Raw genomic sequence first — 18,816 nt, 5'->3', positions numbered from 1 at the left:
TTAAAGAATTTAGAACAAGAAATAGTAAATATACTAAAAAATTGAAATTTAATATTAAATATATATAACTATTTAGATGATAACTTTTATTTTATATAAATAATTCAATTTTTCATGGAACATCTTAGTTTTGAAAGTCAAATTATTTTTTTATAAAAAAACAAACAGCATAAATAAATAACTTGCGGTTGGCACCTCCCCTACCACTACCTTGAAGATGCAACTTCAGTATCAATTGCCTAAGAAGAGAAATAGTAAATTTATTTAAAATTTATAATTTTTAAGACGGTCGATAGTTTAAATTGTGTTTAGTTGAAAGTATTTTGGATAGGAATAAATACTGAAGTGGGGTCGGAGGAGTGATCCAATGCAGTTTACCTTAAATCAAAAGTGTTTGAATGATAAATCTTTGTTCAATCCAATGAGTAATGCCAAAAAGACAAACATTTTTTTTGCTGATTTCAGTGTAAAGTAGAATTGCTTTTACTCTGTTGTAACATCATTTTTGATCTGTCAAACAAACCTCAACTTACCCTTTTCAGATATCCAAATCAAATTTTTGCCCTCTTGAAACATAAAAATTCATCTTGAAACATAAAAATGGTTATGGCAGCAACTGTTAAAGTAGGTCTTGGATCCGTTGGCTTTGTTGTATTTTGGGTATTGGCTGTTTTTCCTGCTGTACCTTTCATGCCTATTGGAAGGACTGCAGGTTCTCTCCTTGGAGCTATGCTTATGGTTGTTTTTGGAGTCATAACTCCCGATCAAGCATATGCTGCTATTGATCTTCCAATTTTAGGCCTTCTTTTTGGGACTATGGTGGTTAGTGTTTATCTAGAAAGAGCAGATATGTTTAAATACTTGGGTAAATTGTTGGCTTGGAAGAGTCAAGGAGCTAAGGATTTGCTCTGTAGAATCTGCTTGATCTCAGCTGTTTCCAGTGCTTTTTTTACAAATGATACGTCTTGTGTTGTATTGACTGAGTTTGTATTGAAAATAGCTAGGCAACAGAATCTACCACCACATCCTTTTCTGTTAGCTCTTGCTTCGAGTGCGAACATTGGATCTTCAGTAACTCCAATTGGGAATCCACAGAACTTAGTTATAGCAGTACAAAGCAAGATATCTTTTGGCAAGTTTTTATTTGGTATTTTTCCTGCAATGCTTCTTGGCGTAGTTGTTAATGCTCTGCTTCTGCTTTGTATGTATTGGAAGTTGTTGTCTGTACAAAAGGATGTAGAGGATGCTGCTGCGGAACTAGTTCCTGAAGAGGAAGTAGTTTCTCATAGGTTTTCTCCAGCGACATTGTCACATCTTACTTCCTTGAATTCTCAAGAATTGAATAATTCGTTAGGAGTGAATGGTCACGCAAATCATGCTGAGACGCTTAGGAATCGTGTCATTGTTGGAGAGTGTGAAATACAAAAGGCATTTGATTCGTCTAGGAATTCAAATGCCTCAACGAATGATGGATCACTAATGAAAAGAGAGGAGAATGTGTCTTCAAAGAGAGTTTCATCTGTTGACGAATATCAAGATGATGAAAACTTCAGAGCTTACGACGAAATGTGCTACTTCCCAAAAGTATGGAGAAATAAGCTGTGGAAAATATGTGTTTATCTTGTTACCATGGGTATGTTAATAGCTTTGCTAATGGGTCTGAACATGTCTTGGACTGCTATAACTGCAGCGCTTGCGCTTGTGGTTCTTGATTTCAAAGATGCCAGACCTAGCTTAGAAAAGGTAGCAGAGAATTGGTTAACAGTAATCTTGTTATCATTTGATGTATGTCTTATTCACTCTGTTCTTTCGATTGTACAGGTTTCGTATTCGCTTTTGATATTCTTCTGTGGTATGTTTATCACGGTTGACGGCTTTAACAAAACAGGGATTCCAAGTGCTCTTTGGGATTTTATGGAGCCATATTCCAAGATAGATCATGCTGCAGGCATAGCAGTTCTTGCACTTGTCATTCTGGTCCTGTCAAATGTGGCTTCAAATGTGCCTACTGGTATGGGTTTGCACTTTTTGACCCCTTAATAAACCTAAATCAACCCTGTCTTTCTTTTTCTTTTTTTACTTGGATTTCATTTCTTCGCGCATTATATGTTTTAATTGTTGGTGAATGTGTACAAATAAAATATAAAACAAATAGCTAAAGGGGTTCAAAAAAGTTGTATTGGAATTAAAAGTTACAAGACTAAGAAAAGTGTAAGAAGATGAAGAAACAGAGAAAACTGCATCTTAATTATAGTTACAATGTTTCTTTTTTTGGGCCTTAGTATTGCTGCTCGGAGGACGAGTTGCTGCATCAGCAGCTGCAATATCTCCTGAGAGTGAGCAGAAAGCGTGGCTCATATTAGCATGGGTCAGCACCGTGGCAGGGAACCTTTCACTCTTAGGCTCAGCAGCAAACTTAATAGTGTGTGAACAGGCTCGTCGGGCTCAACACTTTGGCTACAATCTCTCCTTCTGGAGTCATCTCAAATTTGGAGTTCCGTCTACGCTCATTGTTACAGGCATTGGTTTGATGCTCATTAGAGGATGACACGTTTTTCACTCGACAACTATCATTCTTGTCTTGTGCAAGTGTTATGGACAGTTTGGTATGCATGGGGGCTAGATCCCAAGGGTCTACTGTACGTAGTCTTATCATGCATCTGTTGTTTCCTCAGGTTGAACTTTTGACCTCGCGGTCGCATGACAACAACATTACCAATTCTCTTCGATCATCCAGATCTCATAAATCCAACATCTCTATATATATATGTATTGTTTTACTATAATCCAACATGTTAAGAGTTCATAGTATTCAAGCTGGCAAGTCGTTCATAATGTGAGATTATGTTCCTTTATTTGTTTATATATCATGATAAGATATAATAAGAAACTAATAATCTTTTTAGATCTCAATTTCCAAACAAACATCAGTCCAACAATTTGTGGCAGTGAGATAATTTAAGGAATCTCATTGCATGTATTTGCTATAGCCTATAGACTCACAAACGCCATTTAATTCGAGTGTGTTTAGTATGAAATATTTTTTTGAAAAATATTTTTAAATATTTTACGTTTGATTGATTAAAATATTTTTAAGAATATTTTCTTCAAGAAAACAAGGCTTCTTAAAAAATACTACCCCTTGATCATCCCACCCCCACCACTCCTGAATCACCCCTCCCTATTTTATTGCGTTCATATAATATTTTGTTAGATTATATATAAATATTTTTTTTGTTACTGATATGAGTACATGAACTTAAGTTTATATTATTTCTTTTTCTATTGTATAAAGAAGTAGGTCTTCGTCAACATGCTTGCTTTCGAGACAAGGGTAATTTGGTGATTTTGTTCAAGAGAAGGGTAATTTGGTAATTTTGTAGAAGCAACAAGAAGTTCAGTACTTCTTTAAAAAAAGTATTGTTTGCTTTATGTTTCTTTTTTAAATTGTTATATATTTGAAAATTACCTAAATAATATTATAATATCACGATAATTAATAACTTTAAATATTTTTATAACATACAAAAATTTGGTTTATTTTTGAAACATAAAATGAGATAGAAGAAATAACATATATTATTTCAAAATGACGTAAAAAAATACTAAAAATCACAATAAAATAACAACTTAAAATATTCAAGTGACATAAAAAAAAATATTTGGTTCACTGTGATATTTTATCGGTGCCACATAAAATGGGAAAGAGAAAACAACAAATATTATTTGAAAATGATGTAAAAAGTAGTATAAATCACAATAATTAACAACTTAAAATATGTGAAAGACAAAATAGATTTGGCTAACTCTCGAAATTCTACTAGTGTGACATAAATTGGGACAGATAAATTAACATTTATTATTTGAAAATTACATTAAAAATACTATAATTACAATAATTTACAACTTGAAGTATAAAAAGAAATTAAAAAATTGGTTAATTTTCAAAATTCTATCACGTGTTACATAAATTGGGACAAATTGAGCAATATCATATTATTTAAAATTATGTAAAAAAAATTAACATAAGTCACAATAATTAATAACTTTAAACACTTAAAACCATATAAAAATTTGGATGGCTCTCCAAATTCCATTAAATATTGTATCAAGATGTCCAAAAATAATGGTATTTGTCTGTCAAAGTAAAATTAAAAAAAAAATAATACTCCATTATGATATTTGGGGTTGGTTTTGAACTTAGAACTCCCTTCAAATGGAATGAATATTACTACTATACCAAAGCCCAAAAGCTTTTAATATATATATATATATATATATATATATATATAAAATGTAATTTTTCAAGTAAAGCTACGCCCCTGCTTGCACTGATAAGGATTCATGTATCGAGTAATTTTTAATAGAGAAAACTATTAGCTAGAGATTTCTCTTTTTTTTTAATAAAAATTTTTCTAGACTTAATTTTTATAAAAATGTATGTATTTTAATAAAAATATTTGTTTTAGTTATACTTTTAAAAATTAAATTATTTAATTTAGAAGGAATAAATATATATGTTAGGTGTCGAGTATTTCGTATAACATTTAGTAAAATTTAGGTGTGTAGTTTTTCGTATAACATTTAGTAAAATTTGGTCATATAAAAATCAAATAAAAAGAGGAGAGGAAAAACATTCTCTTATGATTACTAACGAAGTGAATAATTTTTTTTTTTTAATTTTTGGATCTCTTAGTTTAAAAATAAAAGAATTTTAAGTGTAAAAACAAAACAGCATCAAACCATTAAAAATGACTTAAATATTCGGATATAAAAATGAAAGAATTTTATGTGCAAAAACAGACACGATATCAAATAAAAAGAAAGTGTGTAAAAGACTATAACATCAAACTTATGAGAAAATTATTATTGCTTCGAATTATGAATAATTAATCTCTTATTACGGTTATTCATAATCAATTGAGATTGATAACGTGAATAAGATTCTTTTATCAATTTATTGATAATAAATTATTGATTTAGCGATTTTGATAACAATTTTAATATCAATTCTTAATCATTTGAGATTTTTTCTTAATTGGATGTTAACTTATATAGATAGTAAATTATTAAATCATGTTTATACCATTAGGAGTCCTTAACTTGGCCGGTTTGGTTTCTGTTGTGGAGCGTTGTGTCCAATTAAATTAAGTATTTAAGTTTTCATTATTATTCTAAAATAGAATTTATATTTCATAACTTCATAGGGATTATGTTTACTATAGTTATTAGTGTATAATAGAATTTGGATTTTCTACTTTCGTAAGAAATAGACTTTCAATTAGTGTATAAAACTCCTATATGAAGGGGCTTTGATTAACAAATCATTAAATTGTATTTAAAAAAAAAAAAAGAAAAGGACAAGATATCAAAGTTCTCATTTTTATTTAATTCTAAAGTTTCGGTCTACCTTCAACGAACTGAAGTTATATGCAAAATAGGTCAATTTAGAAATTCAAACAAAAGTCAATATAAATTAAAATCGACTAATTTAGATTTGTCTAGTTAACATACTGCGATTTGATCCTCCTATAAGAATCCTAACACTTTAGTGCTAGAGCTCGACACAATGAGCAATGAGAATCAATAGGTCCCAAAAGGGACGTGTGTTTACAAAAAGCACTAATAGACTCTAAACTTACAGAAATAAAACAACGTCTCGATGAAAAAGTTGTCCAAGTCATGTAGGAGCAATTTTTTGGACTTAAAATTGCCTCTAGAAAATTAATACTCCACAAAATAGAGTTGAGTAGTTTTCCTACGACAAGCAGATCAACAAATCCTGCAACTAGAAACAATACACGGTCTATTTAATAGCTCAATCAAATTATTTAACTCGTGATAATTTCTATCCGACACCAATGGCCTATTAATTTGAACACATTGATATGAATGAGAAGAATTTTAGAAACTTGTTAACGATTTGAACCTCCTAAAAATAATAACATGATGGGTGAATTGATCACACACTTCAACAAATTGATATATTTAAAATTTATCAACTCAATCTCAAGAAAATCTCGCTAGAGCTGATGAGCCTATTCTAGAACACTTACACGTGAAAATATTTATAGTGAGATTGGATGAATTAATCAAAATGGATGTGCAATGTTAATCCACATAACTTATCGAAGATCATGAGTGTGTCCAAGGTTATTCAACAAAAGCAACAATGATAAAAAGTAATATTTATGAGTCTTGGCATCACAACAAACTCGGCAAATTCTGTTACTCCGGCCTCTGTCTCTAATTACTTGTTTATTTTCAAATTGACACATCTATTAAGAAACACTTTCAAATTTGTACACCTATTAAGAAAATAATTATTGATATAGTGAGTTTACAAGTTTACCCCTATTAATTATGAAGTGAATGAATTAAAAATTTAAGATTTTCAAAAAGTTATACTTTTTTCAAAGTAATTAATTGAGAGTATAATAGGTAAAAAAAATTATTTTTTCTTGATTTGTCAAAATGGACAAGTAATTGGGACAACCATAAAAGAAAAAGTGGATAAGTAAGCTCATTTACCTAAACTAATATCTGTATCGGCAACCAAATTTCTGTCACGACCCAAAAATGGACGTGATGGCACTCGTCTTATCCCACCAAGACAAGTCAGCCTAAAACTCAACTATTACAATAAAGTGCGGAAATAAAATATAAGTAACTTAATAAAATCCCCAAAACCTGGTAGTCACGTGTACAAGCCTCTAAAGTATTACAATTGATTCAAAAGAAAAACTCAAGTCTCAAATGAACTTGTCTCTAGAATAGAACAAGATCATAATTATGGAGAAGAAAGTCTGCTGAGATAGAAACAACTACCTCACAAATCTCCAAGAAGCCTCGGAAAAGAAGAGAATGACAAGTACAACAAAAATCCAGCAAGTAACCTACAAAAATTTGTAGAAGCAAGGGGTGAGTACCAAACCACACGGTACTCAGCAAGTAAACCTCTAAACACAAGCTAAGGGGATGAAATACGCGTACTCCTACCACCCCCAAACGAACCTCCACAACTACATCTGCAGTAAAATCAACCCAACCTAACAGCTCACAGTTTACATAGCACGTAGCTCAACAACAACACTTAGACAAATTACATATCCTCAACAACAACACTTTAACAAATTATATATCCTCAACAACAATACTTCAACAAATTATATATCGCAATAACAAGCTCAATATTGATCAATCATAAGTTCCGCAGAAAGGCAATCAGAAGATCAGCAAAACACGATATCCAGTTCACTAATGATAAGTATGTGCAATGCAATGGAATGCAATGTCAAGTATAATGATGCATGTCTGACCTAGTGATACACACCCGCTGTCTCTCAGTCCGGGACCCATGGGGGACATATCTGTCCATGCATCTGTTGCGGCGCACGACACGACCCTCGATAACAGTAACCATCGCGGCGCGCGATACGTCCCTCGAAATATAGTATCCATCGCGGCGCGCGATCGTCCCTCGAAATGGTATATCCTCTTTAAATTCTCATTCTTTCTCAATGCACATAATACTTGTCACAACCATGTCTTAAAATAATGCAAATGACATGTTCACACAAACAAAGAGGATATGACCATTTTCATAACACAGCACAATTCACAACAACATCAACAATGATTCAAGAAGCCTTTCAAATTGTCACGACCCAAAACGAGTCGTGAGTGGCACCCACACTTAACCTACTAGGTGAGCGAACCAACAAATCTAAACCCCAACATTTACCAATAGTTCAACTATGAATAACAAAAATAATGCGGAAGATCCAAAACTTATTAATGTAACCAATTAAATAAGCTTCTAAAGTTTAACACTTATTATCCCCAAAATGTGGAAGTCATCACATCAAGAACATCTATCCTCAAATTAACAAGTCTAAGAGTATTTAAGAAACCAAAATAAGTAAATAGATGGTCCATGTACGAAATTCAAAGACATCAAGACGTGAATGAGAGAATCCAGCACGAGCTAGAAATAATAGCTCACCCTGAACTCTGATGTGCTGGAGACTGACTAGAGCTGAGGGCGAGTTGAAGTCGATGGTACACTTGCTGCACTCCACAAAGAACAAAGAAGAAAATACAAGTAGGGGTCAGTACAAGGAACACATACTGAGTAGGTATCATCGGCCAACTCAAAATAGAAACCAATATACATTGAATAATAATATAAAATCAACTATAATACTTAACAGGCGGCAAACAACAAACACATGAACCATTGACAAAAACACCATAACAGGTACACCATCAATCACAACATCAAGCACATAGGAGACTTTACAATATCACTCAATACATATCAATCGCTATTTAGAGTTTATCTATCACATAGAAATAAACCATAACCTACCTCCACCGGAGAGCCGAAGTCAGCAACTACTTCTCCAACGCTTTTCCTTTCCTTATTGCCTCTGAATCCTTCCAATCTATCAAGTGTGTTTATATATACATAAGGTGTAATTTGACAATCTCATAACACTCAGATTATTCTATGTTTAGCCTAGACCCAAAAAAATCCACCTAATTATATAATTAATTTCCTAAAGTTCAAATCTAAGGGTAGGTCTTAATTTCCCTAATTAAAATAATTTTAATGAATTTAAAATAATTCGATACACCTAATATTTAATTATCTATCTCAATATAACAACACCTAGTTTATAAGATAAGAATAAAATATTGATACTAAAAGTTTGAAGAACCAGTGGCAGCCAACACTACTTTGTACACTTGCACGTGTACTTCACAACAAACAACAAAAATACTACAAATCCATGTTGCCTACTTAATTCATATAAAATTCAACTAAAATCGTGGTCATATTTAAATTTTTCTTCTCTTTTCAGCATCATTAATTTTCGTCACTAGTACTTGTTTTCAATTTCTTTCAACCAACACACTATACTCTAATACAATTCTTATATAAATATATTATAATATAGTAGAATCTGTACCCCTACATGTTAATTAACAATTACTAATTCTTGATAATTTACCAGTTATTAATAATAATATGAATGGAACCAAAATCAGTCAGTACTGTAACTAATTCTCCCAACTATAATCCACTCTTAATTTAATAAACAATAATTTAATTAAACCAGCAAACCAGAAAGTTAACCATTGCCCCCCATTACTTTAGTTTTTCTTTAATTTCCCCACTAAATATATCATCATATGCATATATATACATATAACATTATTCCTTTGACCCTTAACAATTCTTATCATTATCCTAAAATGGGTCACTTGGAATATTTGTTCCCAATGCTTGTCAGTCCACGTAGCCAAAAGAAATCACAATTTCTATCAAAATTTCCAACCAATTATTCAATCTAAGGCGACAAAAATCAATACCCACGATTTTTCTTACGGTTCAACGACAGTTCATCCCTATATTACTATACTTGCGGTAGATAATTCTCTTACATCACGGCTCGGATACTAATCACAGTTCAACTACACATATAATACATGTAACAAGAAAATTTAAGAGAAATCGTACCTGAAAGTGTTTCTAGTCGTGAAGCGCCTCCCCCCTTTTTTTTTTATTTGTTTATTTTCTTCCTTTCTACAGATCAGTTACTACCCTAATTATAATATAACCAATTATTAAAATAACAAAAGTGATCCACCTTACTTCTAATGTTACTTTTCTTAACCACCAACAAAATAAATTATTTAAAACTACCCCACTAATTTCATAATTATAATTATGAATAGTTCAAAACACCCACTTAAATCTATCGGAAGGTATTTTCTAACATAAAAAGTTCTAGTGATCAAAACGATCGAAAATGATCGTTCCAATAGATACCAATTTACTCATCGTTCTCCTCGAACGAAAAAAATAAAATAAAAAGAAAGAAAAGAAAGGCGGGGACGAGAAAGAGTACCTGAATCAATAAAAAGATGTGGATATCTTTCATGCATATCAGCCTCACTCTCCCAAGTGGACTCTTCAACTGGCCGATTCTTCCACTGAACCTTGATAGAGGCAATCTCTTTTGATCTCAATTTGCGGACCTCTCTATCTAGAATAGCAATAGGCTCCTCCTCATAAGACAAATTCTCATCAAGAAGAACTGAATCCCAACGAATAATATAATTTCCATCACCATGGTATTTTTTCAGCATAGACACATGAAATACTGGGTGCACTCCTGACAACCCTGGAGGCAGTGCCAATTCATAGGCCACCTCCCCTACGCGCTTCAGAACTTCAAATAGACCAATATACCTCGGACTAAGCTTACCTCGCTTACCAAACCGCATCACACCTTTCATGGGTGAAACCTTCAGCAAGACTTGTTCACCCTCCATAAAATCCAAGTCTCTAACCTTTCGATCTGCATATTCCTTCTGCCTACTCTGAGCTGCTAAAAGCTTTTCTTGAATAAATTTCACTTTCTCTAATGATTCCCTCAGAAGATCAGTACCCCAAGGTCTAACCTCAAATGCATCAAACCAACCAATGGGGGACCTACATCTCCTCTCATACAATGCCTCAAATGGCGCCATATCAATACTCGAGTGATAACTATTGTTGTATGAAAACTCTGCTAAAGGTAAAAATTCATCCCAATGACCACCAAATTCTATCACACATGCACGAAGCATATCCTCCAACACCTGAATCGTTCGCTCAGACTGACCATCGGTCTGAGGGTGAAATGCAGTACTAAGATCCAGTCTAGTACCTAATAGGGTCTTCCAAACTTAGAAGTAAATTGCGTACCTCTATCTGATATGATGGAAAGTGGAACTCCATGCAATCGAACAATTTCCGAGATATAGAGTTTGGCTAACTTCTCTGCATTGTAAGTCATCTTGACCGGAATGAAGTGAGCAGACTTAGTTAACCTGTAAACAATTACCCAAATAGAATCAAACTTACCCAATTCTTTGGAAGACCAACTACGAAATCCATTGCAATTCTTTCCCACTTCCATTCAGGAATGGGCATTCTCTGAAGCGTCCCTCCAGGCCTCTTGTGTTCATACTTTACCTGCTGACAATTCCGGCATTGGGCAACAAAATCAACAATGTCACGCTTCATTCTACTCCACCAAAAATGTTGCTTTAGATCACGATACATCTTGGTTGCACCAGGATGTATAGAATACCTTGAACTATGAGCCTCGGTAAGAATAGTGTGAATCAAATCATCCACACGGGGCACACATACCCTTCCTTTAATCCTCAAGACGCCTCCTTCATCAATTACTGCCTCTTTAGCCTCTCCTCGCTATACCATATCTCGAATTCGGCTCAGCTTCTCATCAGCAAACTGATTTCCCTTAATCTTGTCAAGAAAAGAAGATCTTGCCTCCACACAGGCCAGAAATCCTCATTTCTCTAGTACTTCCAGCCTCATAAAGTCATTAGCCAAAGTCTGAACCTCTCTAGCCAATGGGCGTCTAGAAACCTGTAAGTGGGCTAAACTACCCATGCTCCCTGCTTTTCTACTTAAAGCATCTGCCACAACATTAGCTTTTCCTGGGTGATACAAAATAGTAATATCATATTCCTTCAATAGTTCCATCCACCTCCTCTGCCTCAAATTCAAATCTTTATGAGTAAAGACATACTGTAAACTACGATGATCTGTATAAACTTCACACTTGACCCCATATAGATAATGTCTCCATTGCTTTAATGCAAAACAACTGCAGCCAACTCCAAATCATGGGTCGAATAGTTACGTTCATTCACTTTCAATTGCCTCGAAGCATAAGCAATTACATTCCTCTCCTGCATTAGCACTGCACCCAAACCAGAATAAGATGCATCACAATAAACAATAAAATTCTTACCTTCCACTGGCAAGGTAAGAATTGGTGCAGTAGTCAACAAGGTCTTGAGTTTCTGAAAACTTTCTTCACATTCATCCGACCATACAAAGGGAACATTCTGCTTAGTCAAATTTGTTAGCTGCGAAGCAATAGAAGAAAATCCCTTGACAAATCGACGGTAGTAGCTAGCTAAACCAACAAAGCTCCTTACCTCTGTAACATTAGTAGGTCTTACCCAACTCTTCACTGCTTCAATCTTAGAAGGATCCACCATCACTCCATCCTTAGAAACCACGTGCCCCAAGAAGGACACTGAATCTAGCCAAAACTCACACTTGGAGAATTTGGCATAAAGCCTTTTCTCCCTCAACAACTCCAATACAATTCTCAAATGCTCCTCATGTTCTTTCCTGCTCTTTGAGTATATCAGTATATCATCAATGAATACAATGACAAAGAGATCCAGATATGGCTTAAAAATCCCGTTCATCAGACTCATGAAAGCAGCAGGGGCATTCGTAAGCCCAAAAGACATTACTAAGAATTCGTAATGCCCATACCTGGTTCGAAAAGCAGTCTTTGGCACATCTGCTGCCCGTATTTTCAATTGATGATAACCGGATCTCAGATCAATTTTAGAGAAGACACAAGCACCTTGTAACTGATCGAACAAATCATCAATTCGAGGAATAGGATACTTGTTCTTAATAGTTACCTTATTCAGCTGCCTGTAGTCTATGCACATCCGAAGGCTTCCATCCTTCTTTTTCACAAATAAAACAGGAGCACCCCAAGGGGATGCACTTGGTCTAATAAAACCTTTCCCTAACAACTCCTGAAGTTGGGCCTTTAACTCCCTTAACTCAGCTGGAGCCATTCTATAAGGGGGGATGGAAATGGGGCGAGTACCCGGCTCCAGATCAATACAAAAATCAATATCCCTATCCGGTGGCATACCAGGAAGGTCTGCAGGAAACACATCCAGAAACTCACGGACTATCGAAACAGACTCAATCGAAGGTTCTTTGGAAGTATCATCCTTGAGATGTGCCAAGAAAGCTAAACAACCCTTACTAATCATCCTCTTAGCACGAAGAAAAGAGATAATACGAACTGGGGTGGAAAAATAGTCACCCTCCCACACTAGCGGATCTGTCCCAGGTTTGGCCAATGTCACAGTTTTAGCATTACAATCCAAGATTGCAAAATTTGGAGAAAGCCAAGTCATACCCAGAATTACATCAAAATCAACCATCTCTAGAATAATCAAATCTACATAAGTATTGCTCCCCACAAAAGTCACAAGGCAAGACCTATACACTTTCTCAACTATCACAGACTCACCCACAGGAGTAGAGACACGAATAGGCATGTCAAGCAAATCATAATATAAATCAAGACCAGTAGCAAATAAGGAAGATACATATGAAAATGTGGATCCAGGATCAAACAATACAGAAGTCATGCAATCACAGACCAAAAGAGTACCTGTGATAACAGCATCAGATGTCTCCGCTTCAGACCTCCCGGGGAAAGCATAACAATAGGCCCTATCACCTGTCTGTCCATTGCCCCTACCAAGCTGCGCTGCAGTAGTTCCAACTTGCCCGCCACCCAGACTGAATTGGTGACCACCATTACCTTGGCCACCACGTCCTCCAGAATGGCGGCCTCTACCATGACCACCTCTTCCTCTAACTACTGGGGGTCTGTAACTCTGTTTTGGACAATATTTCCTAATATGTCCAGCCTCTCCACATCCATAACAATTCCTGGAGTCAAGTATAGGCCTTTGTGAAAATGACGAAGTCTGGAGATAACCTTCAAACTCAGAAAAAGGCTGACTGCGACGAACCCCCAGCTGAAGCCTGTAATAAAGACTGAATAGGACGGGCTGGATAACCTCCTGAACTCTGCCCTCTGGAGTAAGAACCACTAAACTCACCTCCCTTACGAAACTTCTTAAATGTCGATGCTGTGGTGAAGTCGTCTGGCTTCACCCCCTCTACCTCTATCACAAAATTAACCACTTCCTGAAAGGATTTTGCTGCTGCAGCTACCTGTAAGGCTGGAATCTGCAAATCTGACCTCAATCCTTTCACAAAGCGGCGAATCCGCTCTTGTGGACTGAAGCAAAGCTGAGTGGCATACCTGGATAGTGCACGAAATTTGGCCTCATAAGCAGCAACAGACATCCTTCCTTGCTCTAGGCTAAGGAACTCATCTCTCCTCCTATCCCTCAAAGTTCGGGGTATATACTTCTCCATAAATAAGTTAGAAAATGATGCCCAAGTCATAGGTGGTGCCCTTGCTGGTTGACACTCAACATACGACCGCCACCACATTTTGGCATCCCCCTGAAACTGGTAGGTCACAAACTCAACACCGAATCGTTCTACTATGTCCATCTTATGTAGCAGCTCATGACAATCAACCAGAAAAACATATGCATCTTCAGATTCAGCACCCTTGAAAACTGGAGGTTTCAACTTTAAGAACTTAATGAAAAGTTCATGCTGATCACCTGTCATTATAGACCCTGTAGTCAATCGAGGAAACGTTCCTACTTCCAATGATGCATCCATGCGGGGAGCCACAGCAGCTGCATGTTGTACTTCTTGAACCTGAGGTGCTGGTGCAGAAAACACGGGAGGTGTCTGGCCCTGATCAGATAACCCGCTAAGATAAGTAAGAACCTGATTAATCATCTCTGGGGTAGGCTGGGGGGTACTTCCTTATCCTGAACCTGCTCATTTTCCCCTTCTTCACCCTCTCTCACTACCTCATCAGTCGGTGGAGGAGTCACTGCTCTATTCCTAGCTGGACCAGGTGTTTGTCCTCTGCCTCTAGCGGGCGTCCTCCTGCGACCCCTACCACGACCTCTTGCCACTGCTCCTCCTCGAGTTACAACCCCAATGATTGGCTCAGACGCACCCTGTCTTGCCGGTGTTGGTGTTGGCACAGTTGTTGCTCTAGTTCTAACCATCTGCGAAATAGAGTGAGAAGGTCAGATACCAATTTGTATCACCCAGATACCAATTAGATCCAAGTAATAGCACAAAAGAAAGAAAGAATGGAGTTCTCCTAAAGTCATATAGCCTCGCGAAGAAAAGTAAAGGCGTCCCCATACCGTTCCTCAAGACTCTACTAAGCTTGTCCTTGTGTGATGAGACCAACGAACCTAAGGCTCTGATACCAAGTTTGTCACGACCCAAAACGAGTCGTGAGTGGCACCCACACTTAACCTACTAGGTGAGCGAACCAACAAATCTAAACCCCAACATTTACCAATAGTTCAACTATGAATACCAAAAATAATGCGGAAGATCCAAAACTTATTAATGTAACCAATTAAATAAGCTTCTAAAGTTTAACACTTATTATCTCCAAAATGTGGAAGTCATCACATCAAGAACATCTATCCTCAAATTACCAAGTCTAAGAGTATTTAAGAAACCAAAATAAGTAAATAGATGGTCCATGTCCGAAATTCAAAGACATCAAGACGTGAATGAGAGAATCCAGCACGAGCTAGAAATAATAGCTCACCCTGAACTCTGATGTGCTGGAGACTGACTAGAGCTGAGGGCGAGTTGAAGTCGATGGTACACTTGCTGCACTCCACAAAGAACAAAGAAGAAAATACAAGTAGGGGTCAGTACAAGGAACACATACTGAGTAGGTATCATCGGCCAACTCAAAATAGAAACCAATATACATTGAATAATAATATAAAATCAACTATAATACTTAACAGGCGGCAAACAACAAACACATGAACCATTGACAAAAACACCATAACAGGTACACCATCAATCACAACATCAAGCACATAGGAGACTTTACAATATCACTCAATACATATCAATCGCTATTTAGAGTTTATCTATCACATAGAAATAAACCATAACCTACCTCCACCGGAGAGCCGAAGTCAGCAACTACTTCTCCAACGCTTTTCCTTTCCTTATTGCCTCTGAATCCTTCCAATCTATCAAGTGTGTTTATATATACATAAGGTGTAATTTGACAATCTCATAACACTCAGATTATTCTATGTTTAGCCTAGACCCAAAAAAATCCACCTAATTATATAATTAATTTCCTAAAGTTCAAATCTAAGGGTAGGTCTTAATTTCCCTAATTAAAATAATTTTAATGAATTTAAAATAATTCGATACACCTAATATTTAATTATCTATCTCAATATAACAACACCTAGTTTATAAGATAAGAATAAAATATTGATACTAAAAGTTTGAAGAACCAGTGGCAGCCAACACTACTTTGTACACTTGCACGTGTACTTCACAACAAACAACAAAAATACTACAAATCCATGTTGCCTACTTAATTCATATAAAATTCAACTAAAATCGTGGTCATATTTAAATTTTTCTTCTCTTTTCAGCATCATTAATTTTCGTCACTAGTACTTGTTTTCAATTTCTTTCAACCAACACACTATACTCTAATACAATTCTTATATAAATATATTATAATATAGTAGAATCTGTACCCCTACATGTTAATTAACAATTACTAATTCTTGATAATTTACCAGTTATTAATAATAATATGAATGGAACCAAAATCAGTCAGTACTGTAACTAATTCTCCCAACTATAATCCACTCTTAATTTAATAAACAATAATTTAATTAAACCAGCAAACCAGAAAGTTAACCATTGCCCCCCATTACTTTAGTTTTTCTTTAATTTCCCCACTAAATATATCATCATATGCATATATATACATATAACATTATTCCTTTGACCCTTAACAATTCTTATCATTATCCTAAAATGGGTCACTTGGAATATTTGTTCCCAATGCTTGTCAGTCCACGTAGCCAAAAGAAATCACAATTTCTATCAAAATTTCCAACCAATTATTCAATCTAAGGCGACAAAAATCAATACCCACGATTTTTCTTACGGTTCAACGACAGTTCATCCCTATATTACTATACTTGCGGTAGATAATTCTCTTACATCACGGCTCGGATACTAATCACAGTTCAACTACACATATAATACATGTAACAAGAAAATTTAAGAGAAATCTCACCTGAAATTGTTTCTAGAGTTGGTTGTTCCCCAATCGTGAAGCGCCTCCCCCTTTTTTTTTTATTTGTTTATTTTCTTCCTTTCTACAGATCAGTTACTACCCTAATTATAATATAACCAATTATAAAAATAACAAAAGTGATCCACCTTACTTCTAATGTTACTTTTCTTAACCACCAACTAAATAAATTATTCAAAACTATCCCACTAATTTCATAATTATAATTATGAATAGTTCAAAACACCCACTTAAATCTATCGGAAGGCATTTTCTAACATAAAAAGTTCTAGTGATCAAAACGACCGAAAATGGTCGTTACACAAATCGCTCTCCATTATCAACACATCACGCACAATCAATTATTCACATCACCTTTTATTACCCTTTGTTTTCATCATTAGAATTTATCAATGTGGACAAATCAACCCAGCACCAAGTCCCGTTACTCCCAAGCATATACCACAAGGAAATACACGCATTTCACACACTTAACAAGAGTTTAGAAATCACTTGCCTCAAACAATCAAGAATTCACTCCGAAACTTGAGCCTTCCTCTTTCGTTGAACTTCCAAATCAATGCAATCTATTCAAGTACAAATTCACCATGAGATTTCTAATTTAACAACACCCATTTTACTATAATCCAATTTTTAACCTTAATGTCAATTAAAATGTCAACTCTTCAAGTTCCTCCAAATTTCAAGTCTAGGGTTTAGTTCTACTTCCCCCAATCTTATAGATTTAATAATATTCACATCATACAATATATCGAATATTTAATTATTTATTTTAATATATCAAAAGTTAAATCATAATAAATAAAATAAGATATAACTTGTAAACCAAAATTTTATTCATTATCCATATCCTTTAACAAAGAACCGATACTACTCAAGACTACCAGAACATAAGCAGAACATTAACTAGCTCTTTAAAAGTATATTTTTCTAATGATTACATTATCATTAACCCTTTAAATATGTATCACTAACTTGTCCCAACTAAGAAACTAAAGTTTTCACGTAAGATGGATCATTTACCATCTAGTGCAATTAATATTATATTACTAAAAAAATATCATGAGCAAATTAACCCAGTAATGAGTCAATGTTCACGCTAACCTATGCACTGTTCAAAAACTTATTAAAAATCTAAATTGGACCACTAATTTTATTTATTAAATAATTATTGAATATAATATGGTTGCCATTATTTTTGGCAGAAACTTTTCCAAACAACAATAACTTAAAGGACTTTTTTTTTTTCCTTAAAAGATAATTATACTGCCTATTCAAGTAATTACTATGTCGAGGTTTACCTGAAGCACCAAATGTTTTTTTTCGGCAATGCAAATTCCGCCTTTTTGCCTCTCGCGTAAAGTCTCCTCTCTCTCAATTGTGAAATAAAATATAAAACCGTATAAACTCTTTTTAATATATTTGGGCTAAGGAGTATAGGGTCTTAAATGAGTTTTCATTCATGGCCCATTATTATCAATTAACTTAAATAAATATCCGTCAATTTAATAACTATGATTATCGAATAGCTTCAAAATTTTCATCAACTTCACCGTCGTATCAATAATTATTCGAGACAACTATCAAGAGGGGGGAAATAGTATTTTTATATAAAAATTCTAAAAATTAACTTTCGAGTCATTACAATTTCTTTTATTAAGCAATTAACTAAAGAAGAGCTAAGGGATCATACAATAATTATGACTAGGAGTGACAAACAAGTGAATCGAGTTGAATATGAGTCGATCAAAAAATGAGTTAAATAAAAATAGGTAAGTTACCCGACTCGACTCATATTTTAAATGGGTAAAATGGGTATACCCAATGGATAATATGAGTAACCATGTTACCCATATTATATTAGATATTTAATTATAAGATTTAAAAACAAAACAAAAGAAAAATTATCGCT

The 18,816-nt window shown here is 34.8% G+C and overlaps 1 protein-coding gene across 1 annotated transcript; it reads left to right on the top strand.

Moving 5' to 3' along the window:
• The first annotated feature begins 217 nt into the window (after positions 1–217).
• LOC107021305 (silicon efflux transporter LSI2-like) lies at positions 218–2,905 on the top strand. The gene is made up of 3 exons (XM_015221940.2): positions 218–1,743; positions 1,822–2,011; positions 2,283–2,905. The coding sequence occupies exons 1-3, from the start codon at positions 601–603 to the stop codon at positions 2,546–2,548; spliced, it is 1,599 nt and encodes a 532-aa protein (XP_015077426.1). The 5' UTR covers positions 218–600; the 3' UTR covers positions 2,549–2,905.
• Positions 2,906–18,816: the final 15,911 nt, after the last annotated feature.

The sequence above is a fragment of the Solanum pennellii genome, chromosome 6 (assembly GCF_001406875.1).
Source record: "Solanum pennellii chromosome 6, SPENNV200".
Classification (NCBI taxonomy): domain Eukaryota; kingdom Viridiplantae; phylum Streptophyta; class Magnoliopsida; order Solanales; family Solanaceae; genus Solanum; species Solanum pennellii.
This window is presented reverse-complemented; position numbering and strand designations above follow the sequence as displayed.